This window comes from Pristis pectinata, chromosome 26 (genome assembly GCF_009764475.1).
Source record: "Pristis pectinata isolate sPriPec2 chromosome 26, sPriPec2.1.pri, whole genome shotgun sequence".
Classification (NCBI taxonomy): domain Eukaryota; kingdom Metazoa; phylum Chordata; class Chondrichthyes; order Rhinopristiformes; family Pristidae; genus Pristis; species Pristis pectinata.
Window position 1 is genome coordinate 31,147,241 of NC_067430.1, and position 23,487 is coordinate 31,170,727.

General features: G+C 44.2%; 1 protein-coding gene across 2 annotated transcripts; it reads left to right on the forward strand.

Moving 5' to 3' along the window:
* Window positions 1–23,165, forward strand: lrrc47 (leucine rich repeat containing 47). 2 transcript variants are annotated; one of them, XM_052039257.1, is made up of 8 exons: window positions 1–561; window positions 2,959–3,414; window positions 5,270–5,386; window positions 9,532–9,647; window positions 13,989–14,091; window positions 15,513–15,602; window positions 18,703–18,796; window positions 21,808–21,941. In XM_052039257.1, exons 1-7 carry the CDS (start codon window positions 10–12, stop codon window positions 18,754–18,756), a joined length of 1,488 nt encoding a protein of 495 aa, XP_051895217.1. In that variant the 5' UTR covers window positions 1–9; the 3' UTR covers window positions 18,757–18,796; window positions 21,808–21,941. The 2 variants fall into 2 exon arrangements, with proteins under 2 accessions (XP_051895217.1, XP_051895216.1); XM_052039256.1 differs by lacking the exon at window positions 18,703–18,796 and having other exon boundaries at window positions 21,808–23,165.
* Window positions 23,166–23,487: the final 322 nt, after the last annotated feature.

Here is a 23,487-nt window from a genome sequence, read left to right on the forward strand (position 1 = left end):
CCCGGTGCTATGGCGGCTCCCGAGTGGCCGGAGGTCGGGCAGGCGCTGGCGGAGGGCCGGCGGGAGCTGGTGGTGCGGGGCCGGCGGCCGGAGGGCGACGAGCTGGACCCGCGGCTGTACGGGCTGGCGGCGCTGCAGCACCTGGAGCTGAGCGGGCTGGCGGCGCTGCGCGGCCTGGGCCCCGGCCTGGGCGGCCTGCGGGCGCTGCGGAGCCTGGTGCTGAGCGGCGACGGGCTGCGGGCGCTGCCGCCCGAGCTGGGCGACCTGGGCGGCCTGCGGCTGCTCGACGTCTCGCACAACCAGCTGAGCGCGCTGCCCGCCGCCCTCGGCCGCCTGGCCGAGCTCGGCAGCCTCAAGGCCGGCCACAACCGGCTGCTCGGCCTGCCGCCCGAGCTCGGCCGCTGCTCCCGCCTCGCCCACCTCGACGTGTCGGACAACCTGCTGCCCGAGCTCCCGGCCGCGCTGCTGGCGCCCGGCCTCCCCCTCCTCAGCGTCCTCAGCGCCGCCCGCAACCGCATCGAGCAGCTGGGCGGCGGCGTCAGCGACCTGCGGGGCCTGCGGGTGAGGAAGGGCCGGGGGTGGGGCCGGGGCCGCCGTCCACCCCGCTCCCTCGCACGGCAGCCCGGAGCCCGGGCTCAGGCTATGCCCGTCCCCTCCCCCCCCCCCCCGGGGCCCGGTGCCCCCCGTCCCCTCCCCCCTCCCCCGGGCCCGGTGCCCCCCGTCCCCTCCCCCGGGCCCGGTGCCCCCCGTCCCCTCCCCCGGGCCCGGTGCCCCCCGTCCCCTCCCCCGGGCCCGGTGCCCCCCGTCCCCTCCCCCGGGCCCGGTGCCCCCCGTCCCCTCCCCCGGGCCCGGTGCCCCCCGTCCCCTCCCCCGGGCCCGGTGCCCCCCGTCCCCTCCCCCGGGCCCGGTGACCCCCGTCCCCTCCCACCCTTCCCCCCCCCCCCCGGCCCGGTGACCCCCGTCCCCGCCCACCCTTCCCCCCCCCCCCGGCCCGGTGACCCCCGTCCCCTCCCACCCTTCCCCCCCCCCCCCCGGCCCGGTGACCCCCGTCCCCTCCCACCCTTCCCCCCCCCCCCCCGGGCCCGGTGACCCCCGTCCCCTCCCACCCTTCCCCCCCCCCCGGGCCCGGTGACCCCCGTCCCCTCCCACCCTTCCCCCCGGGTCCGGTGCCCCCCCCCCCCCAACCCACTCCCGGCCGGTGCCCGCCCACTCTGGACCGCCGTTTACCCTGCTCTCTGCTCCCTCGCATGGCAGCCCAGTCCCACTCCCGGTGCCCTGTCCCACTCCAGTCTTCCCCTGAAATATTTACTTGGGTTTCCAGTATATTACGTGCATCCAACCTAACTAAAAACTGGAAGAAATCCAATATTCTCTCTCATACCAAAATAGTTTGTCCTGATGCAGGGTTTTGACCCAGAAAGTCAGTGATTCTCGAGTTCCTCCATATTCCAGCATCTTTAGTCAATGGTGTCTTTGAATTGTATTTAAGACATTCTTGAGCAGAATTCTACTGCCTTGTAAAACTGTGTTCAATATGCCAATAAGCTCTGAGTTTATTTGAACAAGCACTCAAAATTGTCATTTTTTTAAAATTCCCACAATAACTCTGTGTGGAGTACATATTTCAAAGGCTGTGGTTGGTATATCGATCACACTCCACTTTTTCACGAGGGTGGACAGCAGGTAGTCTTGCCACCTGAGTTTCTGTAAAAGCCGTTCATAGATCAGCTACCAGAAGTAGCAAATAATACTTGCTTAGGAACTACTTCCCCCTTAGTCAACCTGTTTTCAATGTCACTGTAGGATGGTTTATGCCCAGGAAGCACAAATCATGCCGGTCTCGAGTTTCATATTTCACCTGTGCTGCAACCTGTATTGGCTGTACTGTGATTTTACTTCCGTCTCTCACCAGTGCTAAAAAAACAGGGATGTTCTTTTTCTCCCGGTGCATTGTTTTTCATGTAAGCTTCCTGAGATATGGGGTGGTGTTTTCAGCCACCACTATCCCTGTCGGTGGTGCTGATTCCCTTGTATATACTGTGGAAGTAATTGGCGAAAGATCCAGTGGTGACGAAAGGACTTTTTTTTACATGCCAATTATGGTTTGGAACACATGGCCTGAAAGTGCAGTTAATGCAGATACAAGTGTGGCTTTCACAGTGGATTTGAATAAATATTCAAAGCTAAAGAATTTGTAAGGAGAAAAGTTGGGTGTATGAATCTGCATTGTGCTATAAAATGTAAATGCAGACTCAATGAAATGACTGGCTCCCTCTGTGCTGTAATAAATCTATATTTTAAGGATGCACTTTCTTTTGTATGACAACCCACTGGAATCCATACTCCCTGTAGCCCCACAAATTGCCTCCAATAATAGAGAAACAAAGGACTGCAGATGCTGGAATCTAGATGAAAAGCACTGTGATGCTGGAGAAACTCAGCAGGCCAGGCAGCATTCATGGAGTAAAGCACGGAAAAACCTTGAGTCCTGAAGAAGGGTCCTGACCCGAAATGTTGACTGCCTGCTTTTCTCCACGGATACTGCCTGGCCAGCTGAGTTCCTCCAGCATCACGGTGTTTTTCATCTTGCCTCCAATAATACATCCCTACATACACCTTTCCCTCATCAACTCTCTCAGCTCCTCAGATCAATGCTTCTTCAGCCTCAATTCTGTTGCTCTCTGGAGCTATTTCACAATACTATATTGTTTTTCCCTCTCTTCAGAATCTGCCATCAAATTTGCCTTGAAGCTTCCCAAAAACTCACTTTGTTTTCAGCTGCTGGGTACCAATGCCAGCTTGGAAGTGATGGTCCAAGTGGCTGCCTTCTGTGTTAACAGTTCTGTGGGAGTGCAACTTGTGACCAGCTACCCTGGACAATGATGCTATAATGTTACTAACATTAACCTTTTCATTATGCAATAATCACTAAGTGCCCCTCTCTCCCCTTGTGTTCAGACTCTGGATCTATCAGACAACAACCTCTCGGAGATTCCCTGTGAGCTCGCTGACTGTCCCAAGCTGAAAGAAATCAACTTCAAAGGAAACAAATTAAAAGACAAACGACTAGAGAAAATGGTAAATGGTTGCCAGACTAAATCAATCTTGGACTATCTGAAGGCAGGAGGCCGTGGAAAGGGGAGAGGGAAGGCAGACAGCAGTGAGAAAAGTGAGAACAAGGAGAAAGCAAGGAAGAAGAAATCTGTGAAGAGAGATGATGCTGAGGAATCAGATGGAATGGAGGACCTGAACAAGCTGGTGTTACGAGTGCTGCACGTTTCGGAAAGTCCTTGCACCGTGTCAGTGAAAGTCACTCCCAATGTCAAGGATGTGAGGCCTTACATTGTGTGTTGCATTGTGGAAGGAATGCAGCTGAGGCCAGGAAATGCATTGAAGCGATTCCTCATGGCTCAGGTAATATTTTTAAACTCATTCTATGGACTTGAGTTAAAAATAAACTACTGCTCTCATGTAGTTTGCTAACATGCCCAGTTTATCTATTTCTAAGCTGTTATACTCCACATTTCCGTTTTTGCTTTTAACGTATCACATTTCACGTGCATTTGCACTTGGCTGAAATGTCAGTTTCCAAAAGCAATAAATCACTGAGCAAATTTTTAGAGTATTTAAAAAGAGAAAACTACCTGTCTTAGAGAAAGAAGTTTAAGAAGGTAAAACAAGAAGGAACATGCTTGACAAAGCTGTACTACTGCACAGTTCACAAGATCACAAGATCACAAGATAAGGGAGCAGAAGCAGGCCATTCGGCCCATCGAGTCTGCTCCAAGGAAAAGGGAAAAAGAAATGGGGTGGGAAAAAAGAGAGAAAAAAAAAACTATTCTAATCCCATTTGCCAGCCTTATCCCCATATCCCTTGATACCCTGACTATTTAGATATCTGTCTATCTCCTCCTTGAACACCCCCACTGATCTGGCCTCCACTGCTGTGCGTGGCAAGGAGTTCCACAATTTCACCACCCTCTGGGTAAAGAAACTTCTCCTCATCTCTGTCTTGAAACTGTACCCTCTAATTCTAAGATTGTGCCCTCTGGTCCTGGACACGCCCACCAAGGGAAACAGCCTAGCCACATCTACTCTATCCTTACCTGTCAACATTTTAAATGTCGCTACGAGGTCCCCTCTCATCCTTCTGTACTCCAGCGAGTACAGTCCAAGAGCCGACAAACGCTCATCGTACTTAAGCCCTTTCATTCCTGGAATCATTCTCGTAAATCTCCTCTGAACCCTCTCCAACGTCAGCACATCCTTCCTAAGATGCGGGGCCCAAAACTGCGCACAGTATTCCAAATGAGGCCTCACTAGCGCCCCGTAGAGCCTCATCAACACTTCCTTACTTTTATACACTATACCTCTCGAGATGAATGCCAACATAGCATTCGCTTTCTTAACCACCGATCCAACCTGGTGGTTAACTTTTAAGGTATCTTGTATAAGTACCCCCAAGTCCCTTTGTACTACCGCACTATCAATCTTCTCTCCTTCTAGATAATAATCTACCCGCTTATTTCTACTTCCAAAGTGTACAACTGCACATTTCTCAACATTGAATCTCATCTGCCATTTTCTTGCCCATTCTCCTAAACTGTCTAGGTCCCTCTGCATTCTTTCTATTTCCTCTATGCTCCCTACTCCTCCACTTATCTTGGTGTCATCCGCAAACTTAGCCACACAACCATTTATTCCATCATCCAAATCATTGATGTACAAGGTAAAAAGGAGAGGCCCCAACACCGACCCTTGCGGCACACCACTAGTAACCGGTAACCAACCAGAACGAGATCCTTTTATTTCCACCCTTTGCTTCCTGCCAACCAGCCAATTCTCCACCCATTTTGCTACCCTGCCCATATGTTCCATTATGGAATTTGTGGCGTGCACTCTACCACTGAAGATTCATACAATTTTCATGGTGCAGATCTCTACATTGTCATCTGTTTGTCCGTTCTTTTGAATGCCTGTTGTGCCTTAGTAACAAAAAATGATGCTTACAAAGTGACCTGCCTCTGATGAGGCTAGAGACCAAACAAGCCATTTCTCAAACTTTATATTATTAGGAGAAAATGCTTGGGAATGATCAGGTCAACTCTTTAGAAATGTATTATCTTATCAATGATTTCCTTTTATATACATGTTTGGAGTTTGTGTGGGAAATAATTTGCCCGGCCCATCTCTCTCCCATGCCATACTATAACTAACCTCTGTTTAATGGCCAGGTAGGTAACCATGTCATTTTGTTCTCTTTCCCCAGACCAAATTGCATGATGATGTTTGTCTTAAAAGAACATTGGCAACTATTGCCACTCATGATCTGCAGCTGGTGAAAGGACCTTTGTTGTATGATGCCAGACCCTCCCATTCCTTGAAGGTAAATGTGAAGTGAAAGTATTGTTGCAGTAAATTAGACTGTGCTCTAGCAAAAATGGTTAAATGAGTTGAATAGAATCATGTTTGTGAGCCATTTTAAAACAAAATATCCAATATGGTTTTACGTTGTAAGTGATGTGTGGTTTATCAAAGCATTAGAAAAGAGCTAATGCCAATATTGAAGATGACTGGGATGGTAACCCTGATAGATCATCAGGCTGCAGCACAGATTTGGTGGGCTGGATGTCCTTCTGTCCCATGATAGAGCAATGAATACCAAAGTGATGGCTTTTATAAAGCAACATCTTCTGACTGCACCAAACCCAGCAAGCTCAGTGGAGACTTGAGACTGCAGGTGCGGGAATCTGGAGCATACACAAAAAGTGCTGGAGGAACTCAGCCGGTCAGGCAGCATCTATGGAGGGAAATGAACAGTCAACATTTTGGGTCAAGACCCTTCATTTGAGCCCTAATGTTCAGATGGAGTCTCAACCCAAAATGTCAACTATCCATTTCCCTCCATAGGTGCTGCCAGATCATCAGGCTGTGTCTGGGTGAAGCTGATTACTTTGGTCCATCTTGGCACATCACATCATAGCCATTTCATTTGTTTGCAGCTTCTGGCTCCGTCCTGATGAATCTGGAAAACTCATGCTCAGGACAACATTTCACATAATGGTTAGTATAAGCAAGAAGTTTATCTGAGCTGGAGAGGACTAGAAAGCAGAATCTACAGTGTCAACCGTGGCTCAGTAGGTCACACACACATCTTAGAAAGTCAAAGGTTCAGTACCACTCTGGAGACTTGTCCACAAAAAATCAGGTTGACTTTCCAATACAGTAGTTGTATGGTAGGGGTGTCAAAAACAAGAGGGCATGGTTTAAAGTTGAGAGGTAGGAGTTTTAAGGGGATCCTGAAAGGAAAGTAATTTCCACAAAGTGGAATTAATTAATATCTGGAATTTGCTGCCAGAGGAGATGGTAGAGTCAGATACAGCCACCATGTTTAAGAGACATTTAGACAAGCACTTAAATGAGCAAAGCATAGAACGATACAGTTCTAATGAGGCAAATGAGATTAGTGTAGATCGGCTAAAAGGTTGGTATGGACATGATAGGCTGAAGGGCCTGTTTCTGTAGGCTACATCTCTGACTCCTTGACACTTGACTTTTTAAAACTGTATTCTTCAATGTTATTTGGACTTAAAACTAATCCGTAAAATGTTATTTTTTATGTCAGTGTTTGTCAGTAGAGGAGCCATTACCTAAATGTGTGATTGATACACATTCAACTCTGTAATCTGCAAGATAGCATCCAACATTAGCAAATGTAGAAGTCACGGATTGCAGGAATCAAAGCATCAATTAATTTCTCTGTCCATAGCCCCAACACCCATAAATTTTAATATCTAACCCTGAAACACCTAAAAACTTTTTGTTTTTGAATGCATTTTCTCTTTTTTTGACAGGTCTCTGAATTTAAAATGTCGCTTGCATTTTAAACATAAAGAATGCTTTGAAGTTTGAATTTATGAACTAAATACATGTGGCAGGTTAGCTGGTAGATTTCAGGTTGCAATTTGTTGCAAATTTAGTCGAAGAATTCTTAGATACTCGTGCAGTATTCATGCAGTGTGAAACACCTGTCAATAACGTAAAGAAGTGACCTGTGCACTATGTTGATGTATTCATCACTGATGGGTGTATGTTTAGACCCCCCCTTATTCCGGGAACGATAAGAAATCTGGAAGTTAAGAAACTGGAAGTTTTGTTGACTTTGAATATAAAATAATTTATTTTATTTCCAAAGGCTTTTATCAAAGTGGATGCTGTTTCTGATGGTGGAGCAAAATGGTTTCTTCCTATCTGAGTTTTACAGTAAATTATGAATAATTTGTCATTTTGCATTTTATGTGTGATGATGTCTAACAATACAGTGCACAAGTAGAAGGAAATGACAGTTAAGTGCCTTGCTCAGGTTTCACGTCTTCATTTAATTAGCAGATAGTGTGCTGTGCCTCTATGCAGTCTTACTCATTAGGTTTACTTGTACCACCTGTAAGATTTGCCTTTTGCATTTAATATGACAGCCAGACTGGTTGTAGAGCCTTTATTGAATTAAAGCCGGGTTCACAATTCATGCAAATCGATCAAGCAACAAACATTACACTCATTTTACAAGGTTGGTCAGATGGAGAGGACAGTCTTCGGGAAAAGTTGCAGATGCTGGAAATCTGAAATAAAAACAGAAAATGCTGGGAAGACTCAGTAGATCAGGCAGCATCTGTGGAGGAAGAGACAGCCAATGCTGCAGTCAAATGACCTTTCATCAAATGTCCAGAGGGTGTAGAATGTGGAACACATTACCATATAGAGTGGTTGAGGCAACTATTATCAGTACCTTTGAGGGGAGATTAGATTAATTCATGAGGGGAAAGGAATGGAAGGTTGTTCTTGGATAAAGAAGGGTGTGTGAAGCACAGTCGCCAGCCTGGCCTGTTTCTGTTGTATGACAACTATTTAGTCCCATTAGCTACATAAGCTATGTTATCTATTGCCCATATTCATATGCTTCTTTTCTCTTCCCTTTTTCAAGACTTATCATCTCCTTTTAAAATTTATTCTGGTTCTGCTGTTCAGAATTTTGTCTGAAAGACCCTTCCTTGCCCTAACATTCCACAGCTAAGATATGGAAAATAAGTTCTCCCTGTCCCTCATCATTCCCTTAATCTTAAATTTGTATCCACTATTAACAGTGACCAGTGGGTATAATTTTGCTTTGTTTCAAAATTGCAGTATATAGTTTACACAGTTTATATTTATATAATATCAACATCAAAGTTAAATTATCCTGGGTTTTATCAGTTGGAGCATTAGCAAAGAAAATTTGATAATCACACAGTATCGGCATAGATATCCATCAGGTACAGTGTTCATGTTGAGAGTCACCTGGTATTTTTTCCATAAGTATTTTATGTGAAGTGTAAGTCAGCATTGGGAAAATCAGAACAATCCAATAGGGAAATGAGCAGTAAGGTATGGAGTTGCCAATTATATTCAGTGCCTGATAAACTACACAATGAGCTTTCCCAATAACTATTCTTTATCAATCACAATTAGTTCAAACAACTCAAAGATTCACGATGTAGTTTTAAACAAGACTCATTAACTGTTTAGTTACACAACTCTTTAATTAGTTTCAACTCACTTCTTGCATTCAGACATTACCAGCTTTAGATGATGGGGACACCAGAGACGGCGGATGCTGGAATCTGGAGCAACAAACAATCTGCTGGAGGAGCTCAGTGGGTCGAGCAGCATCTGTGGGGGGGAAAGGAATTGTCGACGTTTCTGGTCAAAACCCTGCATCAGGACCCAATGCAAGGTTTTGACCCAAAACGTCAACACTTCCTTTCCTCCAGCAGATGCTGTTCGACCTGCTGAGTTCCTGTGGCAGATTGTTATTACCCCACTCTAGATGAACCTGGCCTGGTTCGACTTGATGAGTTCTTCTCCAAGTACCTGACTTCGGAGAACAACCATCGCAGAGGACCCTAAGTTGTTGCTGCTGATCATCCTGTGAGGCACCTTTTTATACATTCCTTTGCACACCTAGACATTTGATTTTATGGCTAATTGCAAGTCAACTCCTTTTCCATTTATGTACTTGTTTCTTTAATTTCTCCAAATTCCTGCTGGCAATGTTCCATAATCACTTTAACATTTCAGCCACCAGCTCTGTAATTATCAGGATGCCTGCTAGTAGCAGAACATCCTTAACTGTGTGTTCTGTGCTCGGGGTCAGCTCACAGAGTGGGTCAGCACAATGTGATTTTCTCACATTGATACCAACCACATGTCCAGGCGTCGACCTTGTGACCGTGCCCATTGTGCTTTGTTCGTTCTGCTACCCGTTACAATGGTGTTTGGAAAGAATGGATGAGGTACAGTCAGTACCTTGAGACTCAGCTCATGTCAGCAAATCTGCAGCGGAAGGTTTTGCCTTGGGTTAGTCTCCATCAACTGAAATAAGGATGCCCTTTAATTGGGCTACCTCAGCCTTGCTCCGTCCATTGTTTTTCCACTGAAAATATCTCACCAAAACAAAGACATTTAATACTCAAGCAATTCCATCTGAACTTTCAGATTACCCCACTTGGAAGGAAGGAGGTTAAGGCGGCTGATCTGGTGCGACAGTTACAGATGGAAGCTGACGAGCAACGAAAGCAGAAGAAGCGGCAAAATGTTTCTGGGCTTCACAAGTGAGTAATGAATAATACCATCAATTGTGTCACAATGTGATTCTGTCCTTGTTCAAATTTGGTTAAATGCAAATCTGATACACTTGTGTATGAAAATCACTTGTGTTGTTATCAGTTTTTCCGTGTAATGATGTCAATTTCTGGTGGTCTTGCTGGCAATTAAGCCACAGAATCTGTGGATTTAATTCTTCACTAGGCAATGTGCACATCTAGTTTCTCACCCAGATGATAATTCTCGTCCATGCTCTGCATCCATGGGATTAACAAAGACCAACCTAGCATTTCATTAGTCTCTGTTGTGGCCCTAACCGTTTAAATGTAGTGAGCTATTTGGGAAGCTGCAGACTCTCTTTAAATGGCTGGCTTAAGATGATATATATATAGTACTGACATTCTCTGTCAGTATTGCCCCAAGTTGGGCAGTGCCTCCAGTACATTAAATAATTTACAATTTTTGACTGAATGCAAAGAAGCAACCTCTCCCTTTTTAAATCAAACATTGTCATCATAAAGTATGTGTAGTACTAGATGTCTCATGCAGTGCCACTTGTCAGTGCTTTGCGTGGGGCAACCGATAGTAATGGGGTAATGAGCAGGTACTCAAACCGGCAGAACGATGGTTATGTTGTAGATAAGGAGGAAGTGTATGAAATATTGGATGGGATAAGCATAGGATTCCTGTTGCTGTCTGTAAGGAGTTTGTATGTTCTCCCCATGACTGCCTGAGCTTTCTCCGGGTGCTGCGGTTTCCTCCCACATTCCAAGGACGTACGGGTAGGTAGGTTAACGTGGGATTGTTGGGCCGGAAGGGCCTGTTACCATGCTATATAAACTTATTTTTCAACTCATCCCTGGCTACTGGAGTGTTGTTGGAGGATTGCAGGTCTTGCTAATGTTGAATTGTTTAGAAAAGGGGAAGGGATAAACCTAGTAATTACAGGCGAGTTAGTTTAAGGGGTCGCCAATTGAAGATGGAGATAAAGGGTTGTTTTTCTCTCAGAGGGTCATGAATCTTTGATATTCTTTATTCTGGAGAGATGTGGAGCATTGAGTGTATTCAGAACAAAGATTGACAAACATATACACTACAAGGGAGTCAAAGGGTGAGGAGAGAGTGTGAGTCCTACCCTGGTTTGTCCTCCTAAAGTGCAGCATCTCACACGTCTGCATTAAATTCCATCTGCCATTTCTCAACCCATTTTCCTAGCTGGTCCAGATCACGCTGCAAGCTTTGATAGCCTTCCACCCTGTCCGCTACACTCCCAATCTTGGTGTCATCCGCAAATTTACTGATCCAGTTTACCACATTATCATCTAAATCATTAATATAGATGATAAACAACAATGGATCCAGCACCGATCCCTGTGGCACACCAGTAATCACAGGCCTCCATTCAGAGAGACAACCATCTGGTACCACTCCCTGGCTTCTCCCGCTAAGCCACTGTTGAATACAATTGGCTACTTCATCCTGAATGCCAAGCGACTTAACCTTCTGGAGCAGCCTCCCATGTGGGGCTTTGTCACAGGCCTTGCTAAAGTCCATGTAGACAACGTCCACTGCCTATCCATCATCGACCTTCTTGGTTTGGTAACCTCCTCAAAAAACTCTAAGATTGGTTAGACGTGTCCTACCACACACAAAGCCATGTTGACTATCCCTAATCAGGCCCTGTCTATCCAAATACTTATATATCCTGTCCCTCAGAATACCTTCCAATAATTTACCCGCGATTGACGTCAGGCTCACCGGCCCATAATTTCCCGGCTTTTTCTTAGAGCCTTTCTTGAACAACAGAACAACATTAGCTATATTCCAGTTTTCTGGCAGCTCACCCGTGGCTAAGGACGTTTTAAATATCTCTGCCAGGGCCCCTACAATTTCTGCACTAGCCTCCCGCAAGGTTCAAGGGGACAACTTGTCAAGCCCTGGGGATTTATCCACCTTCATTTGCTTCAAAACAGCCAGCACCTCCTCTTCCGTAATCCAGATATGGTCCATGACCTCACTACTCTTGCCTGAGTTCTTTCTTTTCTGTGTCTGCCTCCAGAGTAAATACGGTGCAAAAAATTCATTTAAGATCTCCCCATCTCTTTCAGCTCCATGTATAGATGACCATGCTAACCTCCAAGAGGACCAATTTTGTCCCTTGCTACCCTTTTGCTCTTGATATAGCTATAGAAACCCTTGGGATTCTCTTTCACCTTGTCTGCCAGAGCAACCTCATGTCCTTTTTTTTCCCTCCTGGTTTCCCTCAAGTGTTTTCCTAACTGCCTATTCCTGATATGCATCTTCTTTTTCTTTAACAGGGCCTCAATATCCCTCAGTAACTGAGGTTCCTAAACCTGTTAGCCTTGCCTTTTTTTTCTAACAGGAACATTACAGATTCTGTACTCTCAATATTTCACTTTTGAAAGCCTCCCACTTACCAAGCATCTCTTTGCTGGAAAACAACCTATCCCAATCTGCACCTGCCAGATCCCTTCTGATGCCATCAAAATTGGCCTTACTCCAATTTAGAATCTCAACCTGAGGACCAGTCCTATCCTTCTCCATAATTATCTTGAAACTAATGGAATTATGATCTCTAGATTCAAAGTGTTCCTCTGCATACACTTCTGTCACCTGCCCTGTCTCATTCCCTAAGAGGAGATCCAGTATCGTGCTCTCTGTAGTTGGGACCTCCACGTATTGATTAAGAAAACTTTCCTGAACAAACTTGATAAACTATCCCATCCAATCCCTTTACATTTTGGGAGTCCCAGTCAATATGTGGAAAGTTAAAATCACCTACTATCATAACCTTATTTTTCTTGCAACTGTCTGCTGTCTCTCTGCAGATTTGTTCCTGTAAATCTCACTGACTATTGGGAGGTCTATAATATGGTCCCATTAACGTGGTCATCCCTTTCTTATTCTTCAGTTCCACCCATATTGCATCGGTAGGCAAGCTCTCCAGTATGTCCTCTCTGAGCACTGCCGTGACGTTTTCCCTGATGAGTAATGCCACACTGCCCCTTTCATACCTCCCTCTCTATCATGTTAAAAACATCGGAACCCCGGAACATTAAGCTGCCAGTCCTGCCCCTCCTGCAACCAAATCTCACTAATGGCTGCAACATCATAATTCCACGTGCTGATCCATGCTTTATCTGCCTTACCTACAATACTCCTTGCATTGAAATAGACGTATCTCAGAACATTAGTCCCACCACGCTCATCAACCAGTTGATTTCTGTCTTTGCTTGTTGGCTTAACATCTGCTTTCCCTACAGCCCCTCCACTTGCTGCCCTGAAGCTCTGGTTCCGACCCCACTGCAACTCTAGTTTAAACCCCCCACACTGGCAAACCTTCCCGCAAGGATATTGGTCCCCCTCCAGTTCAGGTGTATCCTACGTGCCCTGGAAGAGAGCCCAGTGATCCAAAAATCTGAAGCCCTCCCTCCTGCACCATCTCATTAGTCACGTGCTAAACTGCACTATCTTCCTATTTCTTGCCCCACTAGCACGTGGCACAGGTAGCAATACTGAGATCACCACCTTGGAGGTCTTGTCTTTTAACTTGACACCTAACTCACTGAACTCACTTTGCAGGACCTCGTCACCCTTCCTGCCTATGTCATTGGTGCCAATGTGGACTGCGACTTCTGGCTGCTCACCCTCCCCCTCAAGAATACTGTGGACTCAATCTGAGACATCGGGTAGATTTTGACCAGCATGAATATGGTGGGCCAAATGGTCATCTGTGCTGTAAATTTTCACTGGCTCTGCATGCAAGGCAAAAGGAGTGATTTACAGTGGAGTTGTTATTGAGAATCATGGGGCTCAGATGTGGAATTATAACAGTGTCTGCTGTGGCTCAGTGGGAGCCCCTTGCCTCTGGGTCAGAAGGCTGTGGGTCCAATTCCGCTTTGGAAACTTGAGCACAAAGCGGTAGGCAGTCTCGGCAGGGCGGGTCTGTCAGATGCAACCCAGGCAACTGAGGCTATGTTTGCCCCTTGTGTGGATCCCGTGGAATGGTTTTGAAGAAGAGTGGGGGGGGGGGTTCTTCTTAGTGTCCTGGCAACCTTACTTGTCCTTCAATCCACAACCCCAAAACAAATCACCTGGTCGTTGTAACCTTGCTGTACACAACTTCGCTGCCTTGTTTCCTGTTAAGCAACAGTATGGACACCTCAAACCTCCTCCATTAGCTCGAAAGTGCTTTGGAGAATCCCAATCATGAAAGGTGTTTAATAAAATGCTAGGGTTTTTTCATTTTCCAAGTGTTTATATGCTATGTTGGTGTACAGAACCTGAAGCAGACTTTTTTTTTATCTGTACTGTTCTTTGTCTTCCAGATATCTCCAGTTACTGAATGGGAAAGAGAATTTTCCCTGTTTAGTCGATGCGGAAGATTGCGTGATTTCTTTTCCACCAATCACAAACAGTGATAAAACCAAGGTATGTTGCCTAGCAATGGCTGTAGTAATTAGAGTAACTCTACAGTGGGAGGTCAAGGGGTCAGCTGTTTAGCTGAGTGTTGTGTTAAATCTGTGCATTCCCAGAGTCCATTGACAGTTTATTATTCTTATTTGGAATAAACTGAGAATATTTTGGAGAATAAGTGTGCAGTGGATTATGTACCTTTATCCTGGTGCTTGAAATTAAATGGGTTCGTATCCAGCCTACCCCAAGTCTGTCTGCTGGGTCACAGACACAACATGAAATTAATTTGATTCATTCCAATGAAAATGGACTGACAGCACAAAACTACTAGTCGCTCTCCATAGACAGTGTCAGAGGGACCACAGTGTGGCTGATGCAGGAAGTGCAGAGGTTTCCATAATCATCTGGCCACTTGCATATTCCTGCTATACCATTAACTGGTGTATCTTCAGCTGTCAAGACCCTAAGCTTTGGAATCTCCTCCCAAAACCAGATGTTACTGGGACTGGAAAGCTAGAGTTATAAGGAGAGACTGGATGGGTTAGGGCTTTTTCCCCTGGGAGCATAGGATGTTGAGGGGTGACCTCACAGAAGAATATAAAATCATGAGGGGCATAGATAGGGGTGAATGGTCACAGTGTTTTTCCCAGGGAGTCTAAAACTAGAGGGTATAGTTTTAAGGTGAAAGGGGAAAGATTTGAAGGGCACGTGAGGGGCAACTTTTTCACATAGAAGGGTGGTGGGTATATGGAAAGAGCTGCTGGAGGAAGTGGTAGAGGCAAGTACAGTTACAACACTTAAAAGGCATTTAGAGAGCTATGTGGAAAAGGTGTAGAGGAATATGGGCCAAATGCAGACAAATGAGACCAGGTCAGCAAGGCAACTCGGTCAGTATGGATAAGTTGGGCTGAAGAGCTGTAATGCTCTATGACTCTAAAACCCTCTCTTTTTCTCTCTGCTCTGTCTCAGGAGATCATCTCTCCTCTGTCTCCATCTTGACAGCTATTCACCTCGAGTGGGACGTGCAGGGTGTTGACAGGATTGGAAATCCTAGCTGATATCTCAATTCAGACATAACTCATGTAAGGCCACAAAAACAGGGCAGGGTCTCCACCCTTTTTTGACACTGAACTTGACTATCTGTTCACTATGAAGTACCTGTAGAGAGCCAACACAGTGTTACTTCTTAATAGGTTTAGTTTCGTGGAAAGTGTTCGTGAAACCAATTCAGCAGCTGAGGAACAGGGTCCCTAAATATTGCATGTTAATGATCATAACTGGCTGATTATTTTTCCAAAAATAAAATTATGAAATGTTGGAAAAGCACAGCACATTGATGACTGTCTGCGGTAAGTCTGTGCAAGCACTCCCCTCAGCTCACTGTTGTCCTCATGCTGTTTTGTTTTTTACATTATTATGTTTCAATCTTTTGTTAGATCAGAAAATCCACAAGTCAGTTGTTCCTGGAAGTAACCAGTTCTGCCAGTCTGCAGGCCTGCAAAGAAGTGATGGACAGCTTGATTATGGTGAGTCGCGTCTGATTTTCTTTGTCATTCTGTAGCCACTGGTTACATATTGAATCCATACTTGTCGTCACTGGTATGAAGTTGTGTGGCTTTGTTGGACTAGGGGTTCTTGGTGGTTGAACCTGATCTGATCTTTTGTAAAAATTTAACTGTAGCTTCTTTAGGAGCTTTCAATTGACAAACAGTTTCAAACGCAGGATATGGTAGAGTTTTCATTGCCCCAATCTTTCTTCCTGGATGCATTAGTCAAGACAGTAATTAGATGCTTTTCTATGTGGGACTGCAGCCACTGGTAGAGGTTTGTTCAATTATTAGCTGCCCTTCCTTTGTAAACTATCTAAGGTTCAGAAAGCACAATAGACTTGTAAAGTATTCCGAGAAGGGACCATTCCTCCACAAGCAAACCCTCCTTGAATAACCTGGTGAATTCCACTCTGGTGGTTGCAAGATCTAAGGCAATATCAGCCAGGGTTTCGCTGTCATTATGGAAGTGAAACTGTTACTACGTGCTGTCATTGTGCAGTGAAGCAGTTGGCTGGTAGGGTTTGCACGTGCCTGGTCAAGCACAGGAATTGATGCTCAGAATTTCCTGTTGTTTTCAAGCCTTCTTGAACTCTTCAGAAATCAGTAAATTGACAAAACATTTAGGTGTTCACAAACTCTTTATTTCAATGTTCCTAATTGTTATGCTTTGTATGTAGTAACATCTAAAGTCTGATTGTTCATAGCAAACACTGACCTTAAAGTAAAACAAGTTTTGCATCTGTTGATTAACATTTCATTAGATAAGCATTTCAAAATATGTGGATTTTAAAATATTTGGGTGTTTTTGGCAGCAAAGGTGGAGAGACATTGGTTGTGATCGTTCAGAATTCCAGATTGTAGAAAGATTCATGGAACTCATCTTTTCAAGAATGGGAGAAGTAGTGAACCTGTCAGCCCAATATGTTAACAAGAAAAATGTCAGAGTCCATTATTAAGGAAATACTGACAGGGAATTTAGAAAATCGATGTGATTAATCCGAGTTGGTGTTGTCTTATGAAAGGAAAATTGTGTTTGACATTTATTACAGTACTTTGAGGACATAATAGTGGGATGGGTCATTCTTGGAAGTAGTGTATGTGGATTTCCAAATGATATATGATATGAAGCTATGTTAAATGTTACAATGAGGGGTTCTGGTAATGAGGGTGCTTTATTAGCATGGATGGAGGATTGATTAACTGGCAGCAAACAGTGGTAAATAGGTTATTTTCAAGCTGCTAAGCTGGAACATGTAGAGTGTCATAGGGATCAGTGCTGGGGCCTGGTTAGTTCCAAATGATATTAATAGCCTAGACATTAGGTTTGAATGCACTGTATCAAAGTTTATTGATGATCCAAAAAAAATTGGGAAGTAAATTGTGAGGTGTTCACAAAAACACTGCAAACAATGAAGGTTGGATGAGTAGGCAAAAAGTTGTCAGATGGAGTCTAATGTGGGGAACTATCAGGTTACCCAATTTGGTAGGAAGAATAAAAAGCAGAAATTTGTTTAAGCAATGTGAGACAAAATTAAATATTGGGGTTCAGATAGATATGGTGTCCTAGGATGAAAAACCAAATGTTAGCATGCAGTCATAGCGAGTACTTGGGAAGGCAAGCAGAATGTTGATCTTCATTTTGAGAGGGGTGTAATATAAGAATAAGGAAATCTAGCTAAATCTAGTAACCACACAAGGAGTTTTGCATGAAGTTTTGGACTCCTAATTCAAAGAAGGACATACTTTCCTTGGAGGCAGTTCAGAGAAGATAGACTAAATTAATTTCTGGCCAGAAATGGAGACAGAGGAGAGATGATCTCCTGAGACAGAGCAGAGAGAAAGAGAGAGAGAGAAAATAGAGGGAGGGAGAAAAAGAGAGGGTTTTAGAGTCATAGAGCATTACAGCCCTTTGGCCCAACTTGTCCGTACCGACCGATTATCTTGCAAGGAAAGATTGAGTGGATTAGTCCTTAGATGTAGAAGAATGGGAGATGATCCGATTAAACGGTGTAAGATTCTGAGGGTGTGGATGAGAAAAGCACCACTGTCGTGCCAAACTCTAGTGGGAACTGAAATATCAAACGCACTTTATTGGTAGAACATTAGAAAGGAGAAGCAACAAGATTATGTCTGATCTGATCTTGGTCTCAGCTCCACTTTCCTATTTGTTTCCTTTAACTCTTGACTCCCCGATAGTTGAAAAATCTATCACGGCCTTGAATGTCCTTAATGATTTAGCCCTTCAGCTCTGTCACTTAGAGAATTCGAAATGTTCACCACTCTGAAGAAATTCTTCCTCATCTCCATTTTAGATGGGTGAGTCTTTGATCTGAGAAAACCTTGTGAGAATGATTCCCTTTGTGGGAAACCTGGAAAACTATGGGGCATAATTTCAGGTCATGATTTGATGTAAAGTATGTTTGATATTTTAGTTTCCACCTTCATCATGTGTATATATTATAATATGGTGGAGCCAGGTCCACTCACAACATTTGAGAAGCATCTGAACAAGCACTTGAATTGCTAAGGCATAGCAGTCTGTGGAACAAGTGCTGGTAAATGGGATTGGTGTAGATAGGTAGTCAGCATGGATATGGTGGGCCGAAGGGCCTGTTTCTGTGTTGTATGACTCCATGAGTCAACAACTCTAAGATGTTTAAAATATTAGTGAAAAATTGCTTTTTTCCCCCAGGTTTAGGGCTATGATCATATAACTGTTGCTCAACACCAGGGAAGCCTTTGAACTGATGTCTAACAGCAACAAGTGTTAACAGCAAAAGATTGTTATATCATTATGGCAGTTTCCCCTGAGGCCAATGATAAATAAACACTCACTTCACTGCCGGCCACAAAATCTAAGCCATTGTAAAATTCTTTTGTGTCATCCTGAAACTGCCTCTCTGTGCATCCCTTGCTAAAGGCTCCCAAGTTTGATTTTGCCCTGAATAATTGCCGTATGCTTCGATAAAGATCTTTCACTAATGGAGCAAGGAAGTTTGAAGGATTTAAAAATATGCCACAGCTTTGACATGTCTGGTGAACATATGATGCATCCTTCCATTTATATTGATAACAGATTTCAAAGATGGCCTTTAATGAGGACAGGAGAATTACCCTGGCTTGCAGTTGATGCAGTCCGCAGCATGAAGTTGGAAACCTTTTAACAAAATGTAGGGTAACTGTATATCCTTTCGTGATGTGCTGACAAAGTCCCGGTGGAATTTGAGCTGCTACTGCTTTTAATAAGCAGCTTTCCATTGTACTAGATGTCTCCGCTGGGGCAAGGAACTCCTCCTCTTTCATTGTACTTTCAGCCCATTAATAATGGGCATTGTGTGTGTGTTTTGAACAGCCTAAGGGCTTTGTTCAGTGTGATTGAGTTGTGAGTACTTTATGGTAAAACTATGTAAATATTAGACCACCATCTCCTACAAACCACATTGTTGAAATAGTGGTTGTGTTCTCAGAGGCTCTACCTGTTGTGGTTTATGTGTGTCAGGTACCAGGAGCATGAAAGCAAAAGTACGAGTGGGTTCTCGCAGGTGCAGGTGTAGATTTTTGCACTGAATATCCGTACCCTGAAGTTAGATATTGGTGTAGTATCACAGTGTACTGGTGCACACCTTGCACTGCTGGCCCAGAGTGATCCCTGAGTGAACTGGAATAAGACTCCCTCCTGCAGAATTCAGGATTCAGGCTCCATGCTCCCACATTGCCCACCTCATGTCATTGCAGAATTATTGTAAAATCAACAAAATTAGAACCACTGAGGTTCTGTGATCTTATTTTATATGAAGTGCTGTGTAATTTTATATATGGAAATATACAGCATAGAGGGAGGCCCTTCAGCCCGTCATGTTTATGCTAATCAAAAGAAGACGCCTATTTCAACTAGTCTCATGTACAGACTCTCAGTCCATAGTAATGAAGGTTATTGGATTTCAAGTGCACGTCCTTGTACTTTTTAAAATTACTGAGAGCTTCTAGACTGTGTTCCAAATTCTCTTGGTGAAAAACCTTTCCCTTAATTCTTTTCTAATCCTTTTGTTATTATGTACAATCCATGTCCACCAGCATTTGACCTCTCTGCTGAAGGAAATAGATTCCTTCTGTTGTTGGTGAATGTTCTGCTCCACCCCCCTCCTTAATTTTATAGCTTGTTTACGTTTCCCTCTGTTCTAAAGAAAACAAGCCCAGCTTTATCAGTCTCCCTCCATAACTATCATCCTCTGGCCCTGGCAGCAGTCTCCTGAAGACCCCCTGCATCCCTCACTGTTCCATCAAATCCTTCCTGTGGTGTACTGACCAGGATGGGATACGTTCTAGCTGTGGCCCAGCTAATGCTCCTTACAGATCTAACATAATCTCCCTGTCTGGTATTCAGTACCTCAGTCGACTACCCTTTCCAATTGTTCAGTGTGGACATGCTGTCTCAGTGTTTCCACACTGTTCATTGTCCTACCATTTATTGTGTAGTCTCTTGTATTTTTTTGCAGCCCCCAAATTCCATTTGCCACCTCAGTGTCTACCCAGCCAGCCCACTGCACTACTTTCACAGTCCACAGCTTTCTTCCTTATCCCCAATCACAGCGAAGGTTTTGCAAACCCGTTAATCCTGATCCCTACATTGAATCCACCACATTGAGATATACCACAGATAGCAGGGCCCCAGTGGAAAACCCATCAACACCTGTCCTTCACTTCTGCCACTGAGCCACTTGTTGCATCCACAATATCACCTTCCCTTGGGTCGTATGGACTTTTACTTTACCAATCAGCCTGTCGTGTTCAACAGAATTTAATTAAATGAGAGATGATCTTACAGAGGTGTAGAAAATCATGAGGGACATAGATAGGGTGAATGCACTCAGTCTTTTTCCCAGGGTTGGGGGGAATGAAGAACTAGAGGGCATAGGTTTAAGGTGAGAGGGGAAAGAATAGGAACTTGAGGGTCAACTTTTTTTACACGAAGGCTGGTATCTGTGTGGAATGAACTGCCAGAAGAAGTGGCTGAGGCAGGTACAGTAACAACTTTTAAAAGACAGTTGGACAGGTACATGGATTGGAAAGGTTTAGAAGGTTATGGGCCAAACACTGGTAATGGGACTAGTTTGGATGAGGCATCTTGGTCAGCATGGACCAGTTGGGCTGAAGGGCCTGTTTCCATGCTGTATGACTCTATGAGAAGTCCATCATGTCCATTGTGCCTGAGCCAATTGTCTGGAACAGCTCCTGACTCTGTCCTGTTACACTGTCCCAATGTGTTAAGCCCTCGCTGTTCACATTTTCGGTTGTCAGTGAATATGTTTGTTTTCTGGGTAAGGGCATCCAAGTCCATCTATAAAAGCCATTGAAACTCGAGTGTGGGGCAAATTATGTGTTCCATTTTCTCCTCTATAACCCCCTACCCTCACATATACCCCTGCATTGAGGAAGGCTCAGCAATTCAAGATTAATTTGTAGTGCTTTGCTTTAATTGTCTCCAGTGGGATGAAAATATTTTTCTCCCTGTTTTTGTATACCCTTCTTCAGGATTCTTGGAATAATTCACAGGTCCTGCATTACTTCACAGTGCTCGTATACTGATTGTTGGTGCAGCCCAGGAGTTTCATCTTTGAAAGCTAGAAAGCTCAGTATGTTTTCTTCCCATAAGTAAATGAGAGCAGAATTTCAGGAACCTCGAAAATCCTCCCGTGTCTTGAGGTATGAGAAATGATCTGTTTAAAGGGTTATTCATCCACAGGACATAGCTGATATATGCTAGCCAGAAGGGTGAGTGAGGTTTCCTGACATAAAATCCATAACACTGAAGGAGTGGCAGGTTATTACAGTAAACACAGTCCTTGGTTCAGTTATGAGGAAGTACTGAAGTTAGCTGAGGTGATCTGAGGGTGCTGGTGTTTGACTGTCTGTGCAGCAGGAGAGAGAGCTACAGATTCTATGCCACATTTCACACCATGGGTTATTGTGTACTTTCTGATTCCACTTGTAGAGTCTAGCCACACTGATTATCTGCAAAACAATAGCAAGTTTTACATGTGAGTGCTTTATTTTGGTTGCATGAATAAATGACACAGTAGATTACAGAACAGGCTGGAAAGCTCCAGGAATGATTTAGTGAACTGTATTGAAAGGGTAGACTTTGTTCAAGCAACTATAGAGTGTTTTTTTTTCAATACAGCGAATGGCGGAATTGAACAAATTCACCTTTGAAAATCAGGAACAGGAGTCTTTATCGGGTGACGAGACTGAAGTGGCAAGTGACAGCACTGCAGCTCTGGATCCCACAGTTGACCAGACCGTGACGAAGGCAGCCACTCCCGAACTGACAGTGAAGCAAGTGCGTGTTGTCGACATAGATGGAAATCTGAAGGTGGTTTACCCAGCCAAGACTGACTTAAACTTGAATGTCAATTGTGTGACTATTATCCGATAACTCCCACACGAAATTTCTTGGAAGAGGTGTTAAACAATGCCTCATCTGGTCTCTCGAGTGGATGCAAAATATCCCCTTCAAAGAGGAACAAGGGAGTTATCCCCAATGACCTGACCAATATTTGACTCTCAATTAACCTTTCTAAAAGGACCAATAATCTGCTCATTATGGTGTTGGTGCTTGAGGAAATTATCCATCGTGTTTCATCTACTGCTGCTGTGTTTATACAGCAGAAATATCTACTTCTGTAAAGTGCTTTGTGGTGAAAAGAGCAATGGATATGTGATTTTTTTTTCCCGTGTGGGAAACAAGTACATGCTGCCTTTTCCATTGAGGCCTCTGTCCAATAATGAATCAAAGAAACCTTCTTTGAAAATTTGAAAAGAAGCTTGAACTATTTGTTATATTTTTCCTGCGTTTTGTTTTCACCTGCTTCCTTTTCTGTCCTGAAGGTGCAGGTTTGGCTGGAATACAATTTCAGGAGCTGTGTGGTAGTTTGCCTGAGTGACCACCCAGTACTCATCCAGTACCATGGGTGCAACAGGACGAGAGCCTTGAGACAAACTGACCTGCAGCATACCTACCCTGCTCTCTGAAAGGTGAACGTCAGCTGAAGCATGACATGTTACAACGGAGGGGCAGCTGGTCAGTGCCCACAGACATGAGGGGAAGGAAGGAGGGAGGGAATCAAGATTAGACCATGAATACAATGTGTCAAGACTGTTGTACAGAAAATATTAAGTGAACAGTGAAGACATAATCTGTTGACCCAAGCAAAGTATTTTCAAGAAAAAAATTTCTGTTCCAATTTAGCCTCCAGTTTGTGAAGGAAACTTTTTTTGAAATTTCATCCCATAAGTTCATTGCAAGAACGTCACGTGTAGTGCTTTGGAGATTGCCTTTCTATTGAGCTGTGCCATTAGTCTGAAGCTTCAGTATTTGAGGGTGTTGTGGAGAAGTTGATTTGGAGAGAGGGAGGGCATGCTCTGGAAAGGATGTGTGTGTGGTTAGAGCAGGGGCGGCTGTGTAAAAGTAAATCCATTCTGATTTGCTGTACCTCGTGGAATGGTGGTGTTCACTAACATCTGAAATAAAAACTAGCATCGTTGATAAATTATGTCTTGATTAGTCTGTACAATCAGTTATCAAACTGACTGAAAATCAAAAATAACTGCGGACTCTGGAAATCTGAAACAAAAACAGAAAATGCTGGAAATACTCTGCAGGTCAGGCAGCATCTGTGGAAAAAAGAAACAGTTAACACTTCAGGTGCTGGACCCTTCTACACAAACTGGTATATCCCTATTTCTGTGATATCTTCCATTGCTATATTACAATTTACTGAGCATTGTAAAAACAAATAGCAGTAGATTGCATGGCCTCTTGAGTCTGCTCGGCCATTTTTTCAACCTAGTCTCCCACTAC